At 47.6% G+C, this 19595-nt stretch overlaps 1 protein-coding gene across 9 annotated transcripts in view; it reads right to left on the reverse strand.

Moving 5' to 3' along the window:
* Nucleotides 1–19595, reverse strand: part of PAX5 (paired box 5) — a 134843-nt gene that overhangs the window by 34684 nt on the left and 80564 nt on the right. For all 9 annotated transcript variants that reach the window (XM_062628380.1, XM_062628385.1, XM_062628386.1 and 6 more), the window contains one exon: nt 333–434. In XM_062628380.1, coding sequence (XP_062484364.1) covers nt 333–434 — 102 coding nt within the window. The remainder of the gene's footprint in view (nt 1–332; nt 435–19595) is intronic.

Raw genomic sequence — 19595 nt, forward strand, 5'->3', positions numbered from 1 at the left:
CAAAACCGGTGTCAAATGGTAAGCGCCTGGCATGGTCCAAAATGGAGCAATGCCCAGGCTCCACAGGAGGGAGGCTGTGGGCTCTTTCAGCCACTGTAAATTATTTGCTTGAGCAGTCCACCAGCTGAATCACCTCCTGCACTGGGGGGCCTGGTCTTCCTTCACCCAGGCCTGCTTCACATCTTGCCTTCCCCTCCAGCCCTGTGGCTTCTGCCTCATGCTCTCCTAAGCCCAGAGCATCCACAGAGTGCCACATTCTCCTCCTGAAATGCTGTCTTTTTCCTCCCCTTTTATTTCCTGCACTCCCATCCCCCTCCACTTTGAACACTCACCAGGCACCATTCCTGTCAGTGCTGGAGCAGAATAGCTGCCCTGTCCTGCAGGAGGGACATGTGGAGGGTATCCTGGGAGGGTTGTGCTTGCCAGCTCACGACCTGAGGAATCAAACCAACAAATCACCACGTGAGGATCACAACAAGCGGACACAGTTTTACATCTCCCCAAATGCCCAAAACACAGCCATACATTTGTCATCACCACTCAGCAAAGGAACAGTGTGGGATTTCCAGCCTGGCAGGGAGGGCAGGCACAGTTTTGCTTTCTCTATAAGCTGCCACAAAGCTCTCATGAAGTGAGAGATGGGAAAGGGAAGAGCAGAGCTCTGCAGGGAAAGGAATGTGCCTCCCTGGCTGTTCACCCCTATTCCCAAGTTCCTCCAAAGCTCAGATTTGTAAAGTCAGAAACAGCAAAATGTGAAATAACACTGATGTTAATTACACTTCCCCCAAAAGCTCTCCAGAAAATCAGAGTGCACTGGCTGAAGGTTTGCAGAGATCTAAATACAATGCAGGACATTGTTTTTATCTCCTACCAGAGCCAGTTAAAAAAAAAAAAAAAAAAACACAAACCCAACACCCAACAAAAAAAACCCACACCACCACCACAAAGGAATAAAAAAAAAAAAGCCAAAACCCAAACACAAGACATTGAGACATGAAGACAGTTTAAAATATAGTTTGCTGTGGTGCCAGAAGAAGGGAAAGATTTACAGACACAGGCTGATGTACTGCTCTTTACTTAGACTGCAGAAATGTCTTTATCACATACCCACAGGTCTTCCATGGAAATGGAACCCCACAGAAAGCAGGCAGTGGGGTGTCCCTCATCTCCCTCCTCCCCTGGACCCGGGGGCCAGGGTCCCCCTCCTGCTCCAGGCACAGCTCCCACATGTTGCTGTCTGCAGAATGACAATGGAAAGTCCATCACAAAGTGATGGATTTCAGGGAAAAACTGCTGTGGCCACAGGTGGTCTGCCAGGAGACTGAAGAGATATTCCTGAAACCCCACCAGGGAGGATGATCATGGGGAGCCCACTCATAGTCTGCTGGACTCCCACAGCATCCTTGAATAAGTTATCCAAGGATACGTTGCTTTCACAGAGCACTCAGGTGCTGTTAGCATCTTCCTTGGGATGCCACAGCTGGGTCTGCGGCTGGACGGAGTTGCTGCTATCCTCTCCCAGCAGCACCATACACACTGTTCAAGCCACCGCTCTGCCATGGAGATGTGTCCAATCCACCACCCCAGCACGGGGCAGCACTGACAGCACCTGGGCCATCCTGCCAAGTGGCAAGGAGTCCAGGAGGAGACCATCCAAGCCCTAGCAAGCTCCAAGATGCTGTTGGCTCAAACCAGTTCATTAGCTGGGCAAATATCACCATGAGCACAGGTTTCTTCATCAAAACATGGCGTGTTATATCAACAAGAAAAGTTAGGTGACTTTGCCAATTTTAGTGCCACTAGCAAGAAGAAATGCATAGATTCTCATGTTCAAATTGTTTTGTGTAGGAATTTGATTTTATAACAGGGGTTGAGTATTTTTTCAAGTCCTTAGAGAATTGGAGAGGTTGAAACTGAGTATTTTCCTATGAGGCAACACAATTTTTTAACTTTTTTGGTTGGCAAAATTTAATTTCCAACTGATCTAAAAATAAAAATTGAATTTTATTTTTTTTTTTGTTATTTTCAAAGAAACGAGACCTCATCTGATGAGACTAGAGACAGAAACGTGGTTATTGCAAATTGCAGCTCACTACCCCCAGGTCATGGCCATGAAGGTCTCTTCCCTCACCACCCCATCAGACAAAGGGGTCCATGCCACAATGCTCTGTCAACACCAGGCACGTAGGCATTGCGGCAGTGATCTCTCAGCACATGCCCCACTTTCCTTGGCACTCTGCATCCACAAATTGGGATGTGTGCTGTTCCTCTCAGGACCTTCCTACAGAATATTTATGGTGCATCTGCACCCTGAAAGAATTTAAGGTTCCAAACAATTGATTAATTTGCTCTCCAGTTCTAGGGGGAAGCCAGATCCCTTACGGAAGGGCATCATGAATTCTAATTATTCAAGGCAGGCAGAAAATGGCTCTTTCAGATTAAAATGTTCTCCCTTTGTTACTGCCCTGCTTCCTTTCTCCTGCACAAAATTCAACTCTGATTACATCATCTCTAAGGCCTAGAGAAGGCAAAAGGATCTGCAATCTACCTAAATTTGGTTGCAGAAACAAAGTTCCCCACAGTGCTGGCAGGGAGCACTGGCCCTTGACTGTGAGCTGTCCCTAATGCAGAAGAGAATCTCATAGCCTGAACTCCACAACAGCACCCTGGAGCCCTCCATAGACCAAAAAATGGACACCGTGGCTCTTTTCTTGCTCAGTGATGCAGCTTAACAGTACTTTTCACTTTCTCCAAAAGCCACTGTCACACTCAGCGCAGTCAGGATCAAGGGCACTGAGCAATGTAGCCACCACTGGAGACACCAAGAGAAGTAGGAACTCAGCTCCTCCATAAATGAAGCCAGTATCACTGACTGCCTGTTCTGGGGGTCTGGTATGGTTTCCACCACATCTCATTTCCAAATTAAACATTCTGGTATCTGCTGAAAAATGTTTACAGCAGGGTCACTGCAGCCAGGACTCGAGCAGAGGCTGGGAGGCAACAAGGCTGGCAAGAGGTGACCAAGGGCTCAAAGACAGGATAAGAAGCAGGCTCCACCCCAAGGTATTCCCACCTTACTCATGTAGGCAAAGCAACCAAGAGGAAATTAACATCTACATTTTAGCACTGGGCCATGGAGACATAAAGACCAAGGTCCTGCAAGACATATACTCTGAAACACCTTTGGGGTAGCTTCTTTAAGGTTGTTTTAGATGCCTAAAGTTGGAGATGGGGCACAAGCAGCTGCAGGCAGAGCTGCCTCCCTCCTCTCCTTCTTTGACTCACTGGGCTGGTGTCACATGGGACAGAGCAGCTCAGCTGCAGCTCCAGCCCATGGAGAAGATAAACTGAAGAAGAACTGAGAAGGATTTTCTGCCAACAACTTGTACCAACACTATGAAGCCACTGCCTAAAGATTCAGACACCCAAACACCTTGCTGAGTCTTGCCTGCGCAGGACTGCCTGCACTCCACAACCCTTGCCACAGCATCATACGGATACAGTCAATTAACCCCTCTCTGGAAATCAAAGATGCAGAGCAGAAGAGACCTGAGGTCAAGATGACTGGAGAAGACTCCATCCTGGAGATGAGCTCCATCCAGACAAACTGCTTTCCCCCTCTGTCTCTCAGCCTTTCCCTTTCTTCAGTGAAAAAAAAGTTTACCACTGAACTGCTGCTGGACTGAGGGATTGAAAGCGCTGCAGCATGGTAAGCAACAGAGCATTTCAAACACATTTCCCATCCAGGTGTGCTACAAGGACAGACTGGCCAAGCAAACCCTTAGACAAGCAGGTAGCAGTAACTGGTTATCAGCACTGCCTTGGGACTGTGTGGAGCTGCACGGGGGGGATTGCATGGGCTTAGGCATGGGCATGGGCATCAGCACTGCCACTCCCAGGGAGCTGCTGGGATCAGGCACTCCTCTGGGGCCTCCCAGTGAATAACCAACACAGGAGAGCGTGCCAGGGTGCACAAGCATGGAGGAGTTGCCTGAAAATAGGCATCAGGCTGAGGGAGCACATGCATCTGAAAATGCCTGGTACCATGCCAGCTAGGCCCACCTGGAGAGAGGCTGTGGACCACGCTGCTGGGCAGCAAAAGTACCCCATGGGATAGGGAGCAACAGCACCCTAGCTGGCTTTGGAGGGAGCAGAGCAAATGCCTCTATTACAGGTGATCCTGTATACACACAATTGTCATGAACTTGCTAAGAGGATGAAAAGCTGCATATCTTTTCCAGTCTTAGACATACTCCTGCCAGAATTCATCCCTCATTACTCCAAATCCCAGAATATGACAATGCCAAATAATAACTGCATCAACTGGCACTGTGGGACCAGAGGGCACAGACACATGTCAAAGTGCTTGGCTCTGCACACCGAAGATATGCAATAAATGTCCATCCCTCCATTCACCAGAAGCTGGCAGTGCTCTTGCACAGAGAGCAAATTATCATTTCTCAAGAAAACTGCAAATAAGTAATTTTCTTCCATAAAAGAAATTATTTTGCAACCAGCAAAAAAAAAAGGAGAGGTTAGCAACACCCTGCTGAGCAGACATGGCAAGTAGCTTTCAGGCACAAGCAAATGTCTCCACTGCAGGACAAGCTGCCTGAGGCTGACTGGGGCAAAGCAGCAGCAAGCAGCAGCAAAGGACTCTCCTGTCTCCAAACCATGGTGAAAAATATCTGACGGAGTAGTTCAGGAGCATTCCTCCGTTCACCCACCTTTGGGGAAAAAAAAATCAAAAGGCAGCAAAGAGCATTTCCAAGTGTGTCTTTATATACTACTGTGTGTAAGCATGAATCCAATTAACTTCAAATGTAACTATTAATGAAATTATCTCATTTTGCTATCAGCTCAGCTTTCATCCATGGCAGTAATTAACCACTGGGGGTTGTCACTCCCAGACACATGACACAAGGACTTTCCCAAGCTCAGGTGCTTCAAACCTTTGCAGAATTCATTACCCTGACAGTGTGAAAACCCTTCACTTTCAATACCACAGGGCACCAACATGTTTTTTTTACTTTATCTAACAGATTGCCAGTAACAGTATGAAGGAAATGCACCCACAGGTAATTAATTATTGAAAAGGATACATTAGAAAATGCAGGGGTTCAGGTGGTAGGGAGGGGTCTTACATAGCCCCTTTTGCCACTGACTCAGAAACATCCTCTGCAATAGCAAGACCATTATTTTCCTCTCTGAGACACACTGTGGGCTGCACCAAGGGAAACCGAGCCTTTCCCTGCCACTCCATGCTTACAGCAGATGTGAAATCAACTCAGGAGTGTGGTTAATGATTAGGCAGTGCACTGGGTTAATGGGGTAATCCCACCACTCCAGAGACAAACGTTTAAAGCCAGCAGGTCAGTAGCGTTGGGAAAGCCAGCATGGCAGTCCCAGTGAAACCCCAAGTGTGTTCACTCTCATCCCGAGGTGCTGGCCCATCTGAACCAGCCAGCCAAGGTCATGCCTAGGACCAGGGCGCTCCACCACACACCAGCATGTCCCCACAGTCTACCTCACATGCCCTCACCCTTCTGAAAGCAGCCCCCCACCTCTAGACTTGCTCACCTGCACTGAGCACAGCCGCCATGGCTCCATGCAGAGGTTGCTGCCTCACCTGACCCTTCCTGTCTTGCCAGAAAACAATTTTTAGAAATACAGATTCATGCTAAGTGGAGATGAAGAGATGCCACCACACTGTGACCTGACCCTCACCCAGCAGCCTCTGCATGCGAGAAATCCCAACACCTGGCTTCATGCAGGGATGCTGCATAACAAATGACAGCAGTGCACCAGCAGAATTGGCAAACTCCTTCCTAAAGGAGTTGGATGGATGAGGCTTGGCTTTGGGCCGTGTGCTCTCCAAAGTGACCTCAGAAGATCCCACAGCATGAGGGGAGAAGGGCGGTGCCTTGATGGCACCACCTTCATCAAGTGATCTCAAACACTGGTAGCACAGGAAGGGACCTGCCCTGGTGCTGCTCTGCCACCAGGATGACCAGAACCAACCCGCTGCTTCCAGGAGTCAGCGCTCCCAGCTCTATCAATGGGCTTTGGCAGCATCCCCACCACACCAAGCATCGACCACCCCAGAACTGAGGGAGTGACTTAACAGCTATGGATGCGCTAGTTTAACACCAGAAAAAACAAAACAAAGTAATGGCAGAGATGGTGTTTTGGGAATCATTTGATCTCTGGGAAGCTAAACCCGAATTTCCAGACTATTTCAGTTAAACCTGTTACCAGAACTGACTTTCCTTCTGCAAATCCAGCTCCCACTTAGAAAAGCTCTTCCCTTACCCAATAAAGATTCTGACATTAACGCTGTTGCTTAAATCATTATCCTAAATAAAATGTTTTTGCCAAATGTGGAACCCCATTAGCAGGAAAAGGACCTGACCAGTGCTATCACCTGGTCCTGCCTCCCCTGCAGCCTGGCGACTCACATTTTGCAGACAGGGTCTGCCCGGGGCAGCAACACAGGGCAGCAGAGCACCCCAAACCACAGATGAGTATGTCTTAAAAAGGTGAGCTCATTTTATTGTGCACAAAACACTGCTCCTTGCTCAGCACAACAGCAGCGTGGTGTCTCCATTGTTACTGCCTCAGGTTCAGAGCTGCTGCACACATGGCCGGCTGTTCTGTCCTGTCCGAACATGGCTCAGACTTTACATCCCACTGATGCCCACGGGATTGCATCTCTCCCCGTTACACCAGGAAAAGAGATGCCACTGATACAGGACCCCAAGACACTGAAATGCTTCTGTTAATGAATAACTTCCCTCCTGTGCTCCTCTAACTCTCTATTTGTGAACATAAAACCTAGTGTGGCATGCTTACTGCAATGAGTTACCTCTCCTGCACCTAATTAGAGGCAGATAAAACAGTGGTAACACACAGATCACCTGTAATGATTTTGCTGACTCGATTATTCTTCTGACAATTAGCTCTGGCTGCCAAAGCCTCACAGGAATGTCAAAGTCTACTTCCTACAAAGCAGGTAATGTCACAGGTGTGACCATGAAATCAATAATGAGGCATAGCTCCTGCAGAGGGCATCCAGGTCAGATGGAACAGCCCTTAAATTAAACATTGATAAGCAGAACACAATTATCCATCATGTTTAAGTGCCTGCATGAAATTAGCAGCTAGGGAATGGGAGCAGTGGGGGAAAGATTAGTGGAGGAGGTTTTGAAATGCACAGTGTCCACCGTGACTGGGGTCGCAAAGGCTTCTGAGAGCGGCACTGTAATCTGCTATCAAAGCCATAAAATTCAGATTAAGCACACTGCACTGAAACAGGGGTTGCAGATATGGGTCTATTTTCCTCCTCATCTGCAAGATAGCAGCAGATAGCTGAAGTAGTCCAGAGCTTCCCTTTATAGCAGGTGTCTCTGCTACTCTTCCTATCGACACAACTGCACTTTTAAAGAAGAGGCAGGACAGGAAAAAGAAAAATTAAGGAAAAATGGTACTTTCTGGTAAAGCAAAAAAGCAGTGAAGATGTATAGATGAATACTCCAGTCTGTTTTCTCTGCAATTTCTAAACACCAGTCCTGGAGCTGCAGTGTGCTTTGCCCTCACCCTCGTCTCTTCTAGAAAATCTCTTTCAGCTGCTGCTGCATAAAACTCCTTTCCCTTCTTCCTTGCAGCCATGGAGCTCTTTCACCCTGTGAACAACCCAACAGTCCAGCTTTCCATGTACATTAAAATGTATTTTATGTTGCTAGTGTGAGAAGTCTGAGACTTGAGCTGAGCTGCACTGTCACCAACTGTGACCTTCAAAGTCCACGTGGGTCCCTTTCACCTCCTGTAACACATGCAAAATTAGAATTCCCCAGCTTGACCCCTCATTTAACGTACATGCACACAAAGTATTAGAGGGGATGTCCGTATGGAGACTAGGAAAAGGTATCCTCGGTGGACAATGACTCTGCAAGAACCTACCCCTACCCTAATTCTTGCATAGCCAATGTACTACAATGGCCAGCTACACGTAGCCACGTACTACAATGCATAAGCAGAATTTAACTTCTCCCTCTCCCCCAGTAAATGAAACCTTCATGCCTTGCAAGCTTTCTCGTTGTTCATCTCAATGCAGGGTTAGCAGCAACTGGTGGTCTGGGTATAGAAAGGCACAGCTTGGGTGGGTTTCGGGTGCACAGCATTATATGTAGAGGGATATAGAAAGCATAACCATGTGTGCCAGACAGATGAAGAGGGTCCCACTGCTCTCCAGGTGCGCTATGCCACCAGCCCCAGAGAGGACAAGTATCTATCACTGGCACTTCATCTATCAAGGGAGCACTGACGGGAATGGAGGATGGATGGAGTTGAGAACAAGAAGGATGAAACTTTGTGGGAGGATACACAGTGGTCTGGAGCCATTTCATCAACACAGCCATTAAATCCCTTCTGTGAGATTGTTCCACTCCTAAACCTGCCTGGAGAACAGCAGGGAGCTGCATGAACACATGCTGCTGCAGCCAGAGCAGCTCCCCACAGGAGAGGGTCCTCTGTGGGAGGCTGCAGTCTGCCTGGCACAGTCTGCAAGTCCCACACAGGTGCTCCCCTGCATGCTTAAACCTGTGAACATGTTCTTTTTACTGACAAGCACAGTTATTCCCGAAGGAGCGGACAAACAGACAGGTTCTGGGAAACCTTGTCCACAGCCAGGGTTGCCCTACTGCCAGCACCCAGCATTTGCTCAAGCATGGTGGTGCATGGGAAAAGCAGGCTCTGATACCCTATCAGTGCAGAAAAAGGGGGCTCAGCAGCCCTGGGCAAGTGCATTGCTTCCTTAGGTTGCCAAGCCATGATCTCCAAGTTGAGGGTGCGATGGCAGGCATGGGACCAACAGAGGAGTCGAGTGTTGCACTAAGTGGGGTGCTGGCGAGGGTGTCTCACCCAGCGTTGAGCCACTCCATCAGTGGTGTGTGGGCACACTTGCTGCTGCAGCCCCCGAGGGCTCTAGCCAGTACTTCCAGCTCTCTTGATTCAATGTCAGAAACATTGGCTCATTAAATAAAATTAGGGAAAGAGAAAAGAAGAGGAAAGCAAAGCAAGGACGGGTAGGCAGACAAGCTTCGGACTGGCACATGCTGGGTAGGCACTGAGACATCTTCCAGCAAACAGGAAAAGTTTTAAAGATGTGAGAACATTTGATTTCCCTTTTTTAAAAAAAATATACTAAAGTAATTAAAAAAAAAACCAACAACATATTTTTCAAGTTTGGAATAATTTTGCCATATAAAATGTAAGCTACTGAGGACAGATTAAAAAAGCAGTGCAAAAACAAGTGGTGCACACTACTATGGGCTGGTTTTACCTTGTTTACTACTTTAAGTTGTTGAACTTCCCTCAGATCTAGTGGGCTTTTTAATAGGAAATAGACCTGAAAAAAGCCAAAATCTTAAATATTTTCACAGGGCAGGGAAACACATTTCTTCAAGTCTTATTTCAGAGCACGGCTCAGCACGCTGGCAACTGAGGGTCTGCAGGGCTCTGCCACAGCCAAGGGAGGCTGGACCCTGCATGTGCTCAGCCCAGGATGGAAACCCCAGAAAGGGCTCCCTGGGCTACAAGGACCCAACAATCAGAGCTCAGCTAAGCCCTCACTGGCTCTTGGTCCAGGTCTCAGTCCCTCCATCAGTGTGGAGAAGCATCTCCCCAGACACCACATTTCAGGAAACTTTGCTGAAAACAGCCTGAAACAGGCACGACTCCCTGTTGACATTTCTGCAGCTCATAATGCAAGGCGGGAAGAGGCAACTTTGCAATCAGCATTATGACTTGATGAAGTAGTATGAGGGAAGCTAAGCCAGCTTCCACAGGCTCTGGAAAGAAAACTGCAGCCTGGACACACAGACGCACAAAGGTGCACACAGGACAGAGACATGTACAGGCTCCTCCTCCATATCTGGTCATACCACTGGTGCCAATTATACCAGCCTGCAGTTTTCACTGTTTCAAAAGGAATTTGCTTTACATCAAGTGCTCTGCTCTGCAATTTGCATTAGTTTGGAAATGACATCAAGTGTTGCCTTCAAAGGCAAAAAACCCCAGGTGTCTACTTATCTGAGAAACCAGTTAGCCTCCTCCTGTCAAGCAGACATGTTAAAAGGGGAGAGAAAACAAATATCACATAAAAATAACAGGAAGATCTTAGCCTAGAAAATACTAATTTTTGGCACAAGTGCAGTTCATTGTGCAGTCCATTTTACAAGCAGCAATGAAATAAAACTTTAACATAGAAATAATAAGACCAAGTTCAAATATTTCAGAACTTAAACAAATGCAAAATCATCCAAAACAAAAATTAAAATCCACAGACAAAATACCTCTTCCTGATAAAATGCAGAAAGTGCCGTTCTGGCTGGTTTGCTGCTGCTGTGTAACATGCTTCTGCATTTCATATTCCCTCACATCTCAGGCCTGAACAGCCCTGACACACCTCCCAGCCACTGCCAAATTAAAGGTGGTTTTTTTCATCCCATTATTTCTAAAATATACTCCAGCAAGCACACTACAAGCAATGAATGAAAGAACTGGGAGAATTAAACCACACAATGAAACAGCTTTCTGACGAAGAAAGCTATGGAAATTTTAGGCTCCATTTACTTCTCAATCTAATTTTGCCCTCCAATGCACATTATGTCTGAAATGGGATCTCATGTGGTTTGATCGGTGCTCTTAGCGCATGCAGAAGCAACATATTCCCTTTATTGTTGTTTCCTTTCTGCAGCACAGCAATACTTCCTTTCTGCAGCACAGCAATACTTCTAGTAAGAGCAGCACAGCAGGCTCTGTGAGACTGTTTCTACAGTAATCACTGTGCTGCTGGAAAGCTACAGGATGACCAAGAGGATCAGCAGCTCAGAAAGTTTGTGGTCCAGGGATCCCCGTTCCTACAAATGCAGACAGAGCTAGCTACTTAATACACTACAAAAGTCACGAGAGCAACTGAGTTATCACAAGATGTTTAAATAAAATATTTTTACCTTTTGTTTCTTTTCCAGTGTTTGAATTTTTGCATACATCCAGAAGCTATTTTCTAACCTATCTTTGCTGCCAAGTGGATTGAAAATGCTAGTAACAGTTTATGAAGATTTACAAACTCCTCACACTGTAATTGGATTCTAGGCACTGGAGCTGTAAGAAAAAAGAAAAATGCTAAGAGCTACAGGATGAAAATGAGATCACTGGCAGCATTTTACTGTGGAGCCATAGATGCAAGACCATGGGGAGAAGTGGATGGCTTTCAAATTCTCTCTCTTAAACAAATTAATACCCAGCAGGTTTTCAGCCCCACACATTCAGCACATTTAGCAAATATTTAGCAGTGAATGAAAGGGACATACATCTCAAAGCCAGCCCTGAGGAGTGTGGGTGGTCCCATACACCCCCTGTTCTCTGATTCACTCCTCAGGTCCAAAGTCTTTGCTGAGCCCAGGAGCTGCCCTTGGGACAGAGCAGCTGCTCACAAGGGAGAGCATCCTTCATTAGGGCTAAGACCCACAAGATTTACTCTGGAGACCTGGCCAAAAGGCCTTGCTGTCCATAGGCAGCTCAGACGTAGCACTGCATGTGTGCACCAGCAGTGCCTGAGGAAAGGCACGGTGACCATCCTCTGCCAGCATCTGCAGCCTATGGGAGACCTGCGGAGGGTCCCAGAAGCCAGGCAAGCCTGTGCTGGTGGGCTGCCAAGCCCTGGGTCCCTGCCAAGACATGTAGGACTGGGGTGGTGCTGGTGGGAAGAGACTTCACGCTCCACAGCTGGGTACAGGACAGCCAGTGATCAGTTTGGCAGCTGTCCGGAGAGACTCAGGCAACCAGATGAAAGAGAATGTGGATTTCCAGTTGCCTTGCAAAGAACAGCAGTGACATCCAGAGGGCTTTTGGGAGCAGTGAGTGCAGGAGGAGAAGCCCAGGAGCCATGCAAACCCGCCTCAATGTGAATGCCAACAGCCTCAAGCTGCACCCTTGAAACTCTTCACCGATGCCCACCCCAAAGACTGACAATGAGCCAGTGGGAGCACAGAACTGCTCAGGGCCACGGCACATCCAGCCTGGCTTGGGTCACTCTGCAGCCAGGAGCACTGGATGGTGGTGGAGTACCAGGGGCTGCCAAAGCTCAGCGAGACCCAGACAACCCAGGGCTTCACTGTCCCACCCTCTCCCTTGCAAACACACACCTCCCGGTCCATGGGAGCCCTTCGAGCACCAACACAGGAGGCAGTACCCTGGAGCCCATCAAAGCATTCATAAGCAGGAAGAGGAGAGTATATTGGCAATCAGTTGTCCAGCTTGCTAGATAAGCACAGAGGGAAAATAAAATCAACAGCTTCCATCAGTTTGTTTTGCAGAGATGTTAGACCCATGCTGAAATCTTCCATCTCATGAGTTAATATTTATGATCTGCATCTGGAATTAATCTCAGATGGAGACATTTCCAATCCAAGGATCATTGCTAATGTCATCAGCAGTTTTTTGCTCCTCACAGGAAAAATATTTACACCCTTGATTTTAACATCTTAATTAGGGCTCAACAAAGTTCAGATGAACAAAGCAAGTATGATTTTTCTGATATTTCAAAAATGTTATTTTTCTCCTGCAATATGATGAAAAGCTGAAATCAGGCATTTTAGCTGGATTCTGTGAAGAAAAAAGCAAAGCTATGGAAATGTTGACACACTTCGGTTTCAGTATTTTTCCATCAAAAAAAAATAAGTGTCAAAATTGAAATATTTTATTCTTTTTAGTTGAAAGAACCTCAAACACTTCATTTGAAATCACTTTAAGACAAAATTGCAATATTCATCTGCCCTGTGAAGCAGCAGGACCAAGTTCACATTTCCAAGTCCCATCTCTTTCCTAGCTGCCTGGTGGGTAGATAGTATCTTCCATACTGTAGCCAAATGTGTAGTTCACCTGATGCACCAGGTAGTTCAGAAAATAACAAATGTACAGATTACTTTATGGAAAGTGTCCTCCAGTGAGTTCAGACCAGAGACAGAAGGAGATGTGGAACTGTGACTCCCACATAGCATGAAACATGGAAAAAGCCTTAATTCTGTGCTGCACATTCTTCATCTCTGCCCACAAGAGTATTAGGTTGACCAAAAATGCTCCACTATGATTCTTCTGTCAAAAAACTCTGGCCTACCATGGAAGTGTGCAGCCCCTCTGCTGCCCTTCCCCTTCTTTGCAGCACAGCTCATTCCTCACCCCCTGCACATGCAGAGCCCGATGCATGGATGTTAAACAACATTGTGGCTCTGATGATGTTTTGTGGTTCTGTGTATTTGCACTTCCCCAACAGATGAGGTCCGACACCAAGTAAGACCACCAACAGATGTCGTTTCTGCCAACACTGGTTAGCCTGGGGTTCACAGCTGGACACAAGTAAGCAATGCAGGCAATGATCCAGCTCTGCCTGTGCTCTGCCACCAGCCACCTGTCCCTGGCACCTGGGGAAGGAAAAGCTTTGCCAGCTGATGGCAACATCAGTCATAGGAGAGAGCACCATGCTGCTCCTGCTTGCAAAACCTGCAGGTGCCCTGCCACATTACACCAGGGCCAGTAAAATGCAGTTAAAAAAAATGCAATTAGGATATTTAGACGTTAACCAACCTGTCTGTCTGAGGGCTCATGCATGAAAAAGTACGCGATGGGATTTTGCTCCCAGGCCACAGTGGAAGATTCCCCTTCAGCCGTATTCAAGCAGGATCAGAGAAGCCCCACCAGTGTGACTGCTAGGACAGGGGGATGCCAGAGTAGTGGCTGGGGCTGGTCTGTGGGGCACCCCAAGAGCTGCACAGCCTGCCAGGGGCTGGATGAGATGCTTGGGGCTTATCCAGCCTTGGCCATCACCCTACATGTGGGAGCTCCTGGCTCCAATTCCCCCTGCCTGCTTCCCTGCAGGGAGCACAGCAAAGGATGGTGAGCAGTGACACAAAAGGGGGGTGGGAGAGTGGACAGAGTAGGTCCCCGGCCCACGGTGCCCGTCATGGTGTCAGGATTTATAACTGTATTAAATGACATGACAGTCAGCCACAATAAATCAGCTCCCCTTCTTCTCAAATCACAGACAATAAAAGCTTTGGCAGCGAAAGTCATTCATCATCATAAAGACTTGAGAAGTTCCAGGCATCAATTTCACTCACATCCTTAATACAGTGGAGAGGAGTGGTGGAGTTTTAGGGGGAAAAAAGAAAGGGAGAGAAGAAAGGGAAAAATAATTAAAAGAAAACAGGAAGGAAGATTGGACAGGAATAATTACAAAGATCAGAGAAAACAGTCCCTTCAGGACAGTGTATCTGATTATGGGGGCAGAACTGCCCTGCTCTTCACAGTGCATCTGTGATGCTAAGCAAAGCTGCAGGGCACCCCTAGCAAACTGAGGGGTCCACAGGGAAGAAGAAGCCAGGATTGTGTCCTGGAAGAGTGATCAAATGCCATGCTGCTCCCCATCCCTACCCAGCCCGACAACCCTTCACACTGTCCAGTCCCTGCTGCCTGCATGCCTTAGTGCTGCTGATGTGCAAGGTCCAGAGCTGGGCCAGAGGAAGGGCAGCAAGCGCAGACAGCTGATGCTGCCTTGAAGCATCGTTTCTGCAGCAATGGTGGTGCCTTCCCCACCATGGAGGCTTCATGCTCATTGTGTCCTCCAGGCAGGAGGGAGCTGACGCTCAGGCTCCCCAGAGGTCTGCAAGGTATTTGGCACTGTCCTGCACAACATCCTTGTCTCTAAAGTGGACAGCCATGAATATGATGGGTGGACCACACAGTGATAAGGAATTGCCTGGATGGTCACACTCAAAAGAGTTGTGGTCAATGGCTCAGTGTCCAAGTGGACATCAGTGATGAGTGGTTATCCTCAAGGGTTGGTATTGGGACTGATCCTATTCAACATCTTTGTCAGCAACATGGACAGTGGAATCGAGCACCTTCAGCAAATTTGCCAATAACACCAAGATGTGTGGTACAGTCAACATCTTGGAGGGAGGAGATGGGATCCAGAGGGGCCTGGACAGGCATGAGGGGTGGGCCAATGCCCACCTTATGAAGTTCAACAAAGCAAAGTGCAAGGTCCTGCACCAGGGTTGGGGCAATCCCAGGCACAGCTACAGGTTGGGCAGAGAACTGATTCAGAACAGCCCTGAGGAGAAGGACTTGGGGGTGTTGGTTGACGAGAAGCTCCTTGTGACCCAGCTTCAGTGTGCACTTGAGCCCAGAAACATATGTGCTGGACTGCATCCCCAAAGCATGAGCAGTAGGTCAGGGAGCTGATTCCCTCCCTCTGCTGTGCTCTGGGGAGACCCCCCCTGCAGTCCTGTGTCCAGCTCTGGGGCAACAACACAAGACGGATGTAGAGCTGTTGGAGTGAGTCCAGAGGAGGCCACAGAGATGCTGAGAGGGCTGGAGCAGCTCTGCTCTGGAGACAGGCTGAGAGAGCTGGGCTTGCTCAGCCCAGAGAGAAGAAGCCTTAGAGCTGCCTTCAATACCTTAAGGGGGCCTATAAGAAGCTGGAGAGGAGCTTTTCACAAGTAGTGACAGGACAAGGGGGATTGGCTTTAACCTAACAGAGAGGTGATTTTGACTAGATATTAAGAAGTCCTTCCCTGTGAGAGTGGTGAGGATCTGGCACAGGTTGCCCGGAGAGCTGTGGATGCCTCATCCCTGGAAGTGTTCAAAGCCCATTGGATAGGGCTGTAGAATACAAGGGAGTCCAAGAGAACTGCTCATTTTTAAGCACCATTTCCTCCAAGCCCAAGACCAATGTATTCCCACCATGAAGAAATCAGGCAAAGGGGGAAGGAGACCTGCATGGATGAGCTGGGAGCTCCTACTAAACCTTAATCTCAAGAAGAAAATTTATGGGAGGTGGAAAAAAGGACAGTATAGTCCTCACTCCCACGTGAGAGGGCTGTAGGAACATCATCAGGGTATGAAGGGATGTGACAAGGAAGGCCAAAGCCCACTTAGAATTGAGCCAGCAAAGGACATCAAGGACAAGAAGACCTTCTACAAGCATATTAGCAGCAAAAGGAAGATATGGGAAAATATGGGGCCACTGCTGAATCAGAAGGGTGTCCTGGTAGCAGAAGACACAGAGAAGGCGGAATACTGAATGCCTTCTTTACATCAGTCTTTACCGCTAAGAACGAACCTCTGGAGTCCCAGATCTTGGAGGTTAGAAATGAAGGCCAGAGAAAGGAAAACTTCCTGTTGATCGTACAGAGCTGAGTTAGGGATAAGCTAGATACACTTACACCCAGAAATCCATCCCTAATGGGATGCACCTAATGGGATGCACCTAAGGGTATTGAAGGGGCTAGCAGGTGTTGCTGCCCTTCCACTCTCCACTATCTTTGAAAAATCATGGAGAATGGGTGAGGTATGCAAAGACTGGAAGAAGGCAAATGTCACTCCCACCTACAAAAAGGGCAAGAAGAAGGATCTGCAAAACTACAGCCAGCCACCCTCATCTCCATCCCTGGAAAGTTGATGGAACAGGTCATTCTGGAGGTTATGACCAAGCATGTGGAAGAAAAGAAGGTCATCAGGAGTAATTATCATGGATTCACCAAGGGTAAATCTTGCTTGACCAATTCAATGGCCTTTTATGATGACATGGCAAGATGGGTCGACTAGGGGAGAGCAATGGATGTTATCTACCTTGACTTCAGCAAGGCTGTTGACACTGCCTCCAACAACACCCTCATAGGTAAGATTAGAAATGTGGGTTAGACGAATGGACAATGAGATGGATTGAGAACTGGCTGAATGGCAAAGTTCAGAGGATTTTGGTCAGTAGAATCCAGCTGGAGGCTTGTAGTCGGTGGTGTTCCCCAGGGATCAATACTGAGTCCAGTCTTATTCAACGTGTTTATCAACGACCTGAATGAAGGGCTGGAGTGCACCCTCAGCAAGTGTCCACAATAGCAAGTTTGCTGATGAAACAGAGCTGAGGGCAGTGGCTGACAAACCTGAAGTCTGTGCTGCCATTCAATGGGACCTCAATAGGCTGGAAAGAAACCTAATGAGGTTCAACAAGGGCAAGTGCAGGGTCCTGCACCTGGGGAGTTAGAACCCCAAGTACTATCACAGGCTGGGGCCTGTCCTACTAGGGAGCAGTTCAGCTGAGAAGGACCTGGAAGTGTTGGTAGATGGTAAGTTAATTATGAACTGGAGCATGCCCTTGAGCCAGGAGCGACAAGAGTACCCTGGGGTGCACTGGCAGGAGTGTGGCTAGCAGTCAGGGGAGGTGACCCTCCCCTTCGACTCTGCTCTGAAGGGGTCACATCTGGAGAATTGTGTCCAGTCCTGAGCTCCTTGGTACAAAACAGGCATGAAACTACTGGAGAGGGTCCAGGGGAGGTCACAAGAATGATGAGGAGCATCTCTCTTACAAGGAGAGATTGCAGGAGCTGGGCCTGTTGAGTCTAGAGAAGAGCAAACTGAGAGGGGATTTCATTAATGCAGATCAGTATCTCAAAGGCAGGCGCCAGAAGGATGGTGCCAGACTCTTTTCAGTGGTGCCCAGAACAAGGAGCAGTGGCCATAAACTAAAACACAAGAAGTTTCACCTCAACATGAGGAAGAACTTCTTTACATTGAGGGTGGCAGAGCACTGGAATAGGCTGCCCAGGAAGGTTGTGGAGTCTCCCTGTCTGATGACATTCAAAACCTGCCTGGACATGTTCCTGTGTGACCTGCTCTAGGTGGCACTGCCTTGGCAGAGGGTTGGACTGGATGATCTCCAGAAGTCCCTTCCAACCCTAACAATTCTGTGATTATGTGAAGTCCAGGCTGGACAGGCCTTCGAGGGTCTAGTGGAAGGCGTACTTGCCCATGGCAGGGTGTTTGGAGCTAGATGAGCTTTAAGGTCCTTTCCAGCCCAAACCAGACTATGATTCTATGCTGCAGCCAGGGGACCTTGGAGTGGCCACCACACAAAAAGAACATTTCAATAAAGGTCTGAAGTAAGAGCCTTGCAGAGGGAAGCATGGAGGCAACCCTGAAGTCTGTGAACTTTTGGGTGACTTGATGCACCAGAGCACCAGCTTTGCACCACCCCAAAGGGCAAAGCACATGGACTGGCACTACTGCTGACCACATACTGACCAGGAACAGCTGATGGGTCCATTTCCAGAAGCCACAGGCTCTCCGGACAGCACAGGGTCCCACTGAGGCTCTGTCACCTGGGCTCTGCTGGTTGGAGTCCTGGATAGGCAAGATCCAGTCACATTTTGTTCTGATTCAGTGTGTTTCCCACCAGTTTGGCTATCTCTGTGCCAGCATGGGACTAAGTTGAACCAGGACAAGTTTAGGTCTGCCTCTACTGACTAGTGTAGGCAGTTCAGAAAGCACAGGACATGATTCTTCTTGGCAGTGTACACCTACTACACACATTCAAGAGCACATCAGTACCTAAGAACGGCTTGTGTACATTCTCCATTTTTATTACAATATTAACAAAGACAGAAGGAGCAAAAGCAAGCCTTCTGTTTATTACCAAAAAAAAAACAGATTTGTTGACATAGGGTGTTTCATCCACCTTCCACAATATTTCACACCTCTTAATGGACTTTGCAGTTATTGCAGCAGTATCTGCTGCCTTCCACCACGCTCTTCCAAACTCTCCATCCTCCTGCAGATCCCCAAGCCTCAATGGTCCAAGACCAGCTTTCCCACTAAGGATGCTCACCTGTGAGGAAGCTACCATGTTTGAACCCACAACTGCCAGAAAAAGTACCTACTGGAGAAGGGATTACACACATATGTCCTCTCTTTAGAGGGATATTGTTTATGAACAAGCCTTTTTTTAAGAGTTAGTGCTCAAAAAAGTTACAGTGTCATCACAAGGCTAAGCTCGAGGAATTTAGATTGCAGCAAAAAATGTACAATGAAAAGAAGGAAAACTCCAGCAGCAACCCCATAATCCTTTCATGCCCTCACTGAGTTCACTTTTCAGTCACACCTTTATAAAAATCCCAAGCCATGTGTCAAGTCTATGGCAGTATTGGCAGTACCTGTCCCTGCTGATTCTCATGGGATTTCCACAACCGGTATTCCTCATTGCTGGGAGATGTGCCAGTTTCATCAGGCAGTTCAAAACTAGGCAAGTTGTATCTCGAAAAAATGCCAGTGACATTTCATTTTTACCATTGCATTTTGCTTTTTGCATTTTTTTTGTTATTATTGCAGTTCAACATTTTTATGAGAAATGGCATCAAAACCTGAAATTCACATTTTTCCCTGATGTAATATGAAGTCCTAAAGAAACCACAGTCTGTTACAAAAAAAAAAACTCAAAGTGGGTTTATAAAATCTCTATTCACAGATACGCAGTGTTTTCCAGGGCCAGAACTATATTAAGAGTTCTTTTAAAGAAGACAGTAGGGAAAATAAGCAAGAGTTTTCCTTTCTACTCTGCAACACAAGATGCTGCCCTTCTCCCAGAATGCGTTGCAGTATCTGAATGCTTTGGCTTTCTCTCCCTTGGGCCAGCAATAAGCACTTCTGCCTGTTCCCAATAGGAAAGAGTAAGGAGTGTCAGTGACATGGAGGTGCCAGAG

The sequence above is a fragment of the Pezoporus occidentalis genome, unplaced genomic scaffold (genome assembly GCF_034315485.1).
Source record: "Pezoporus occidentalis ecotype Australia unplaced genomic scaffold, CSIRO_AGI_Poc_V1 ctg315, whole genome shotgun sequence".
Lineage (NCBI taxonomy): Eukaryota > Metazoa > Chordata > Aves > Psittaciformes > Psittacidae > Pezoporus > Pezoporus occidentalis.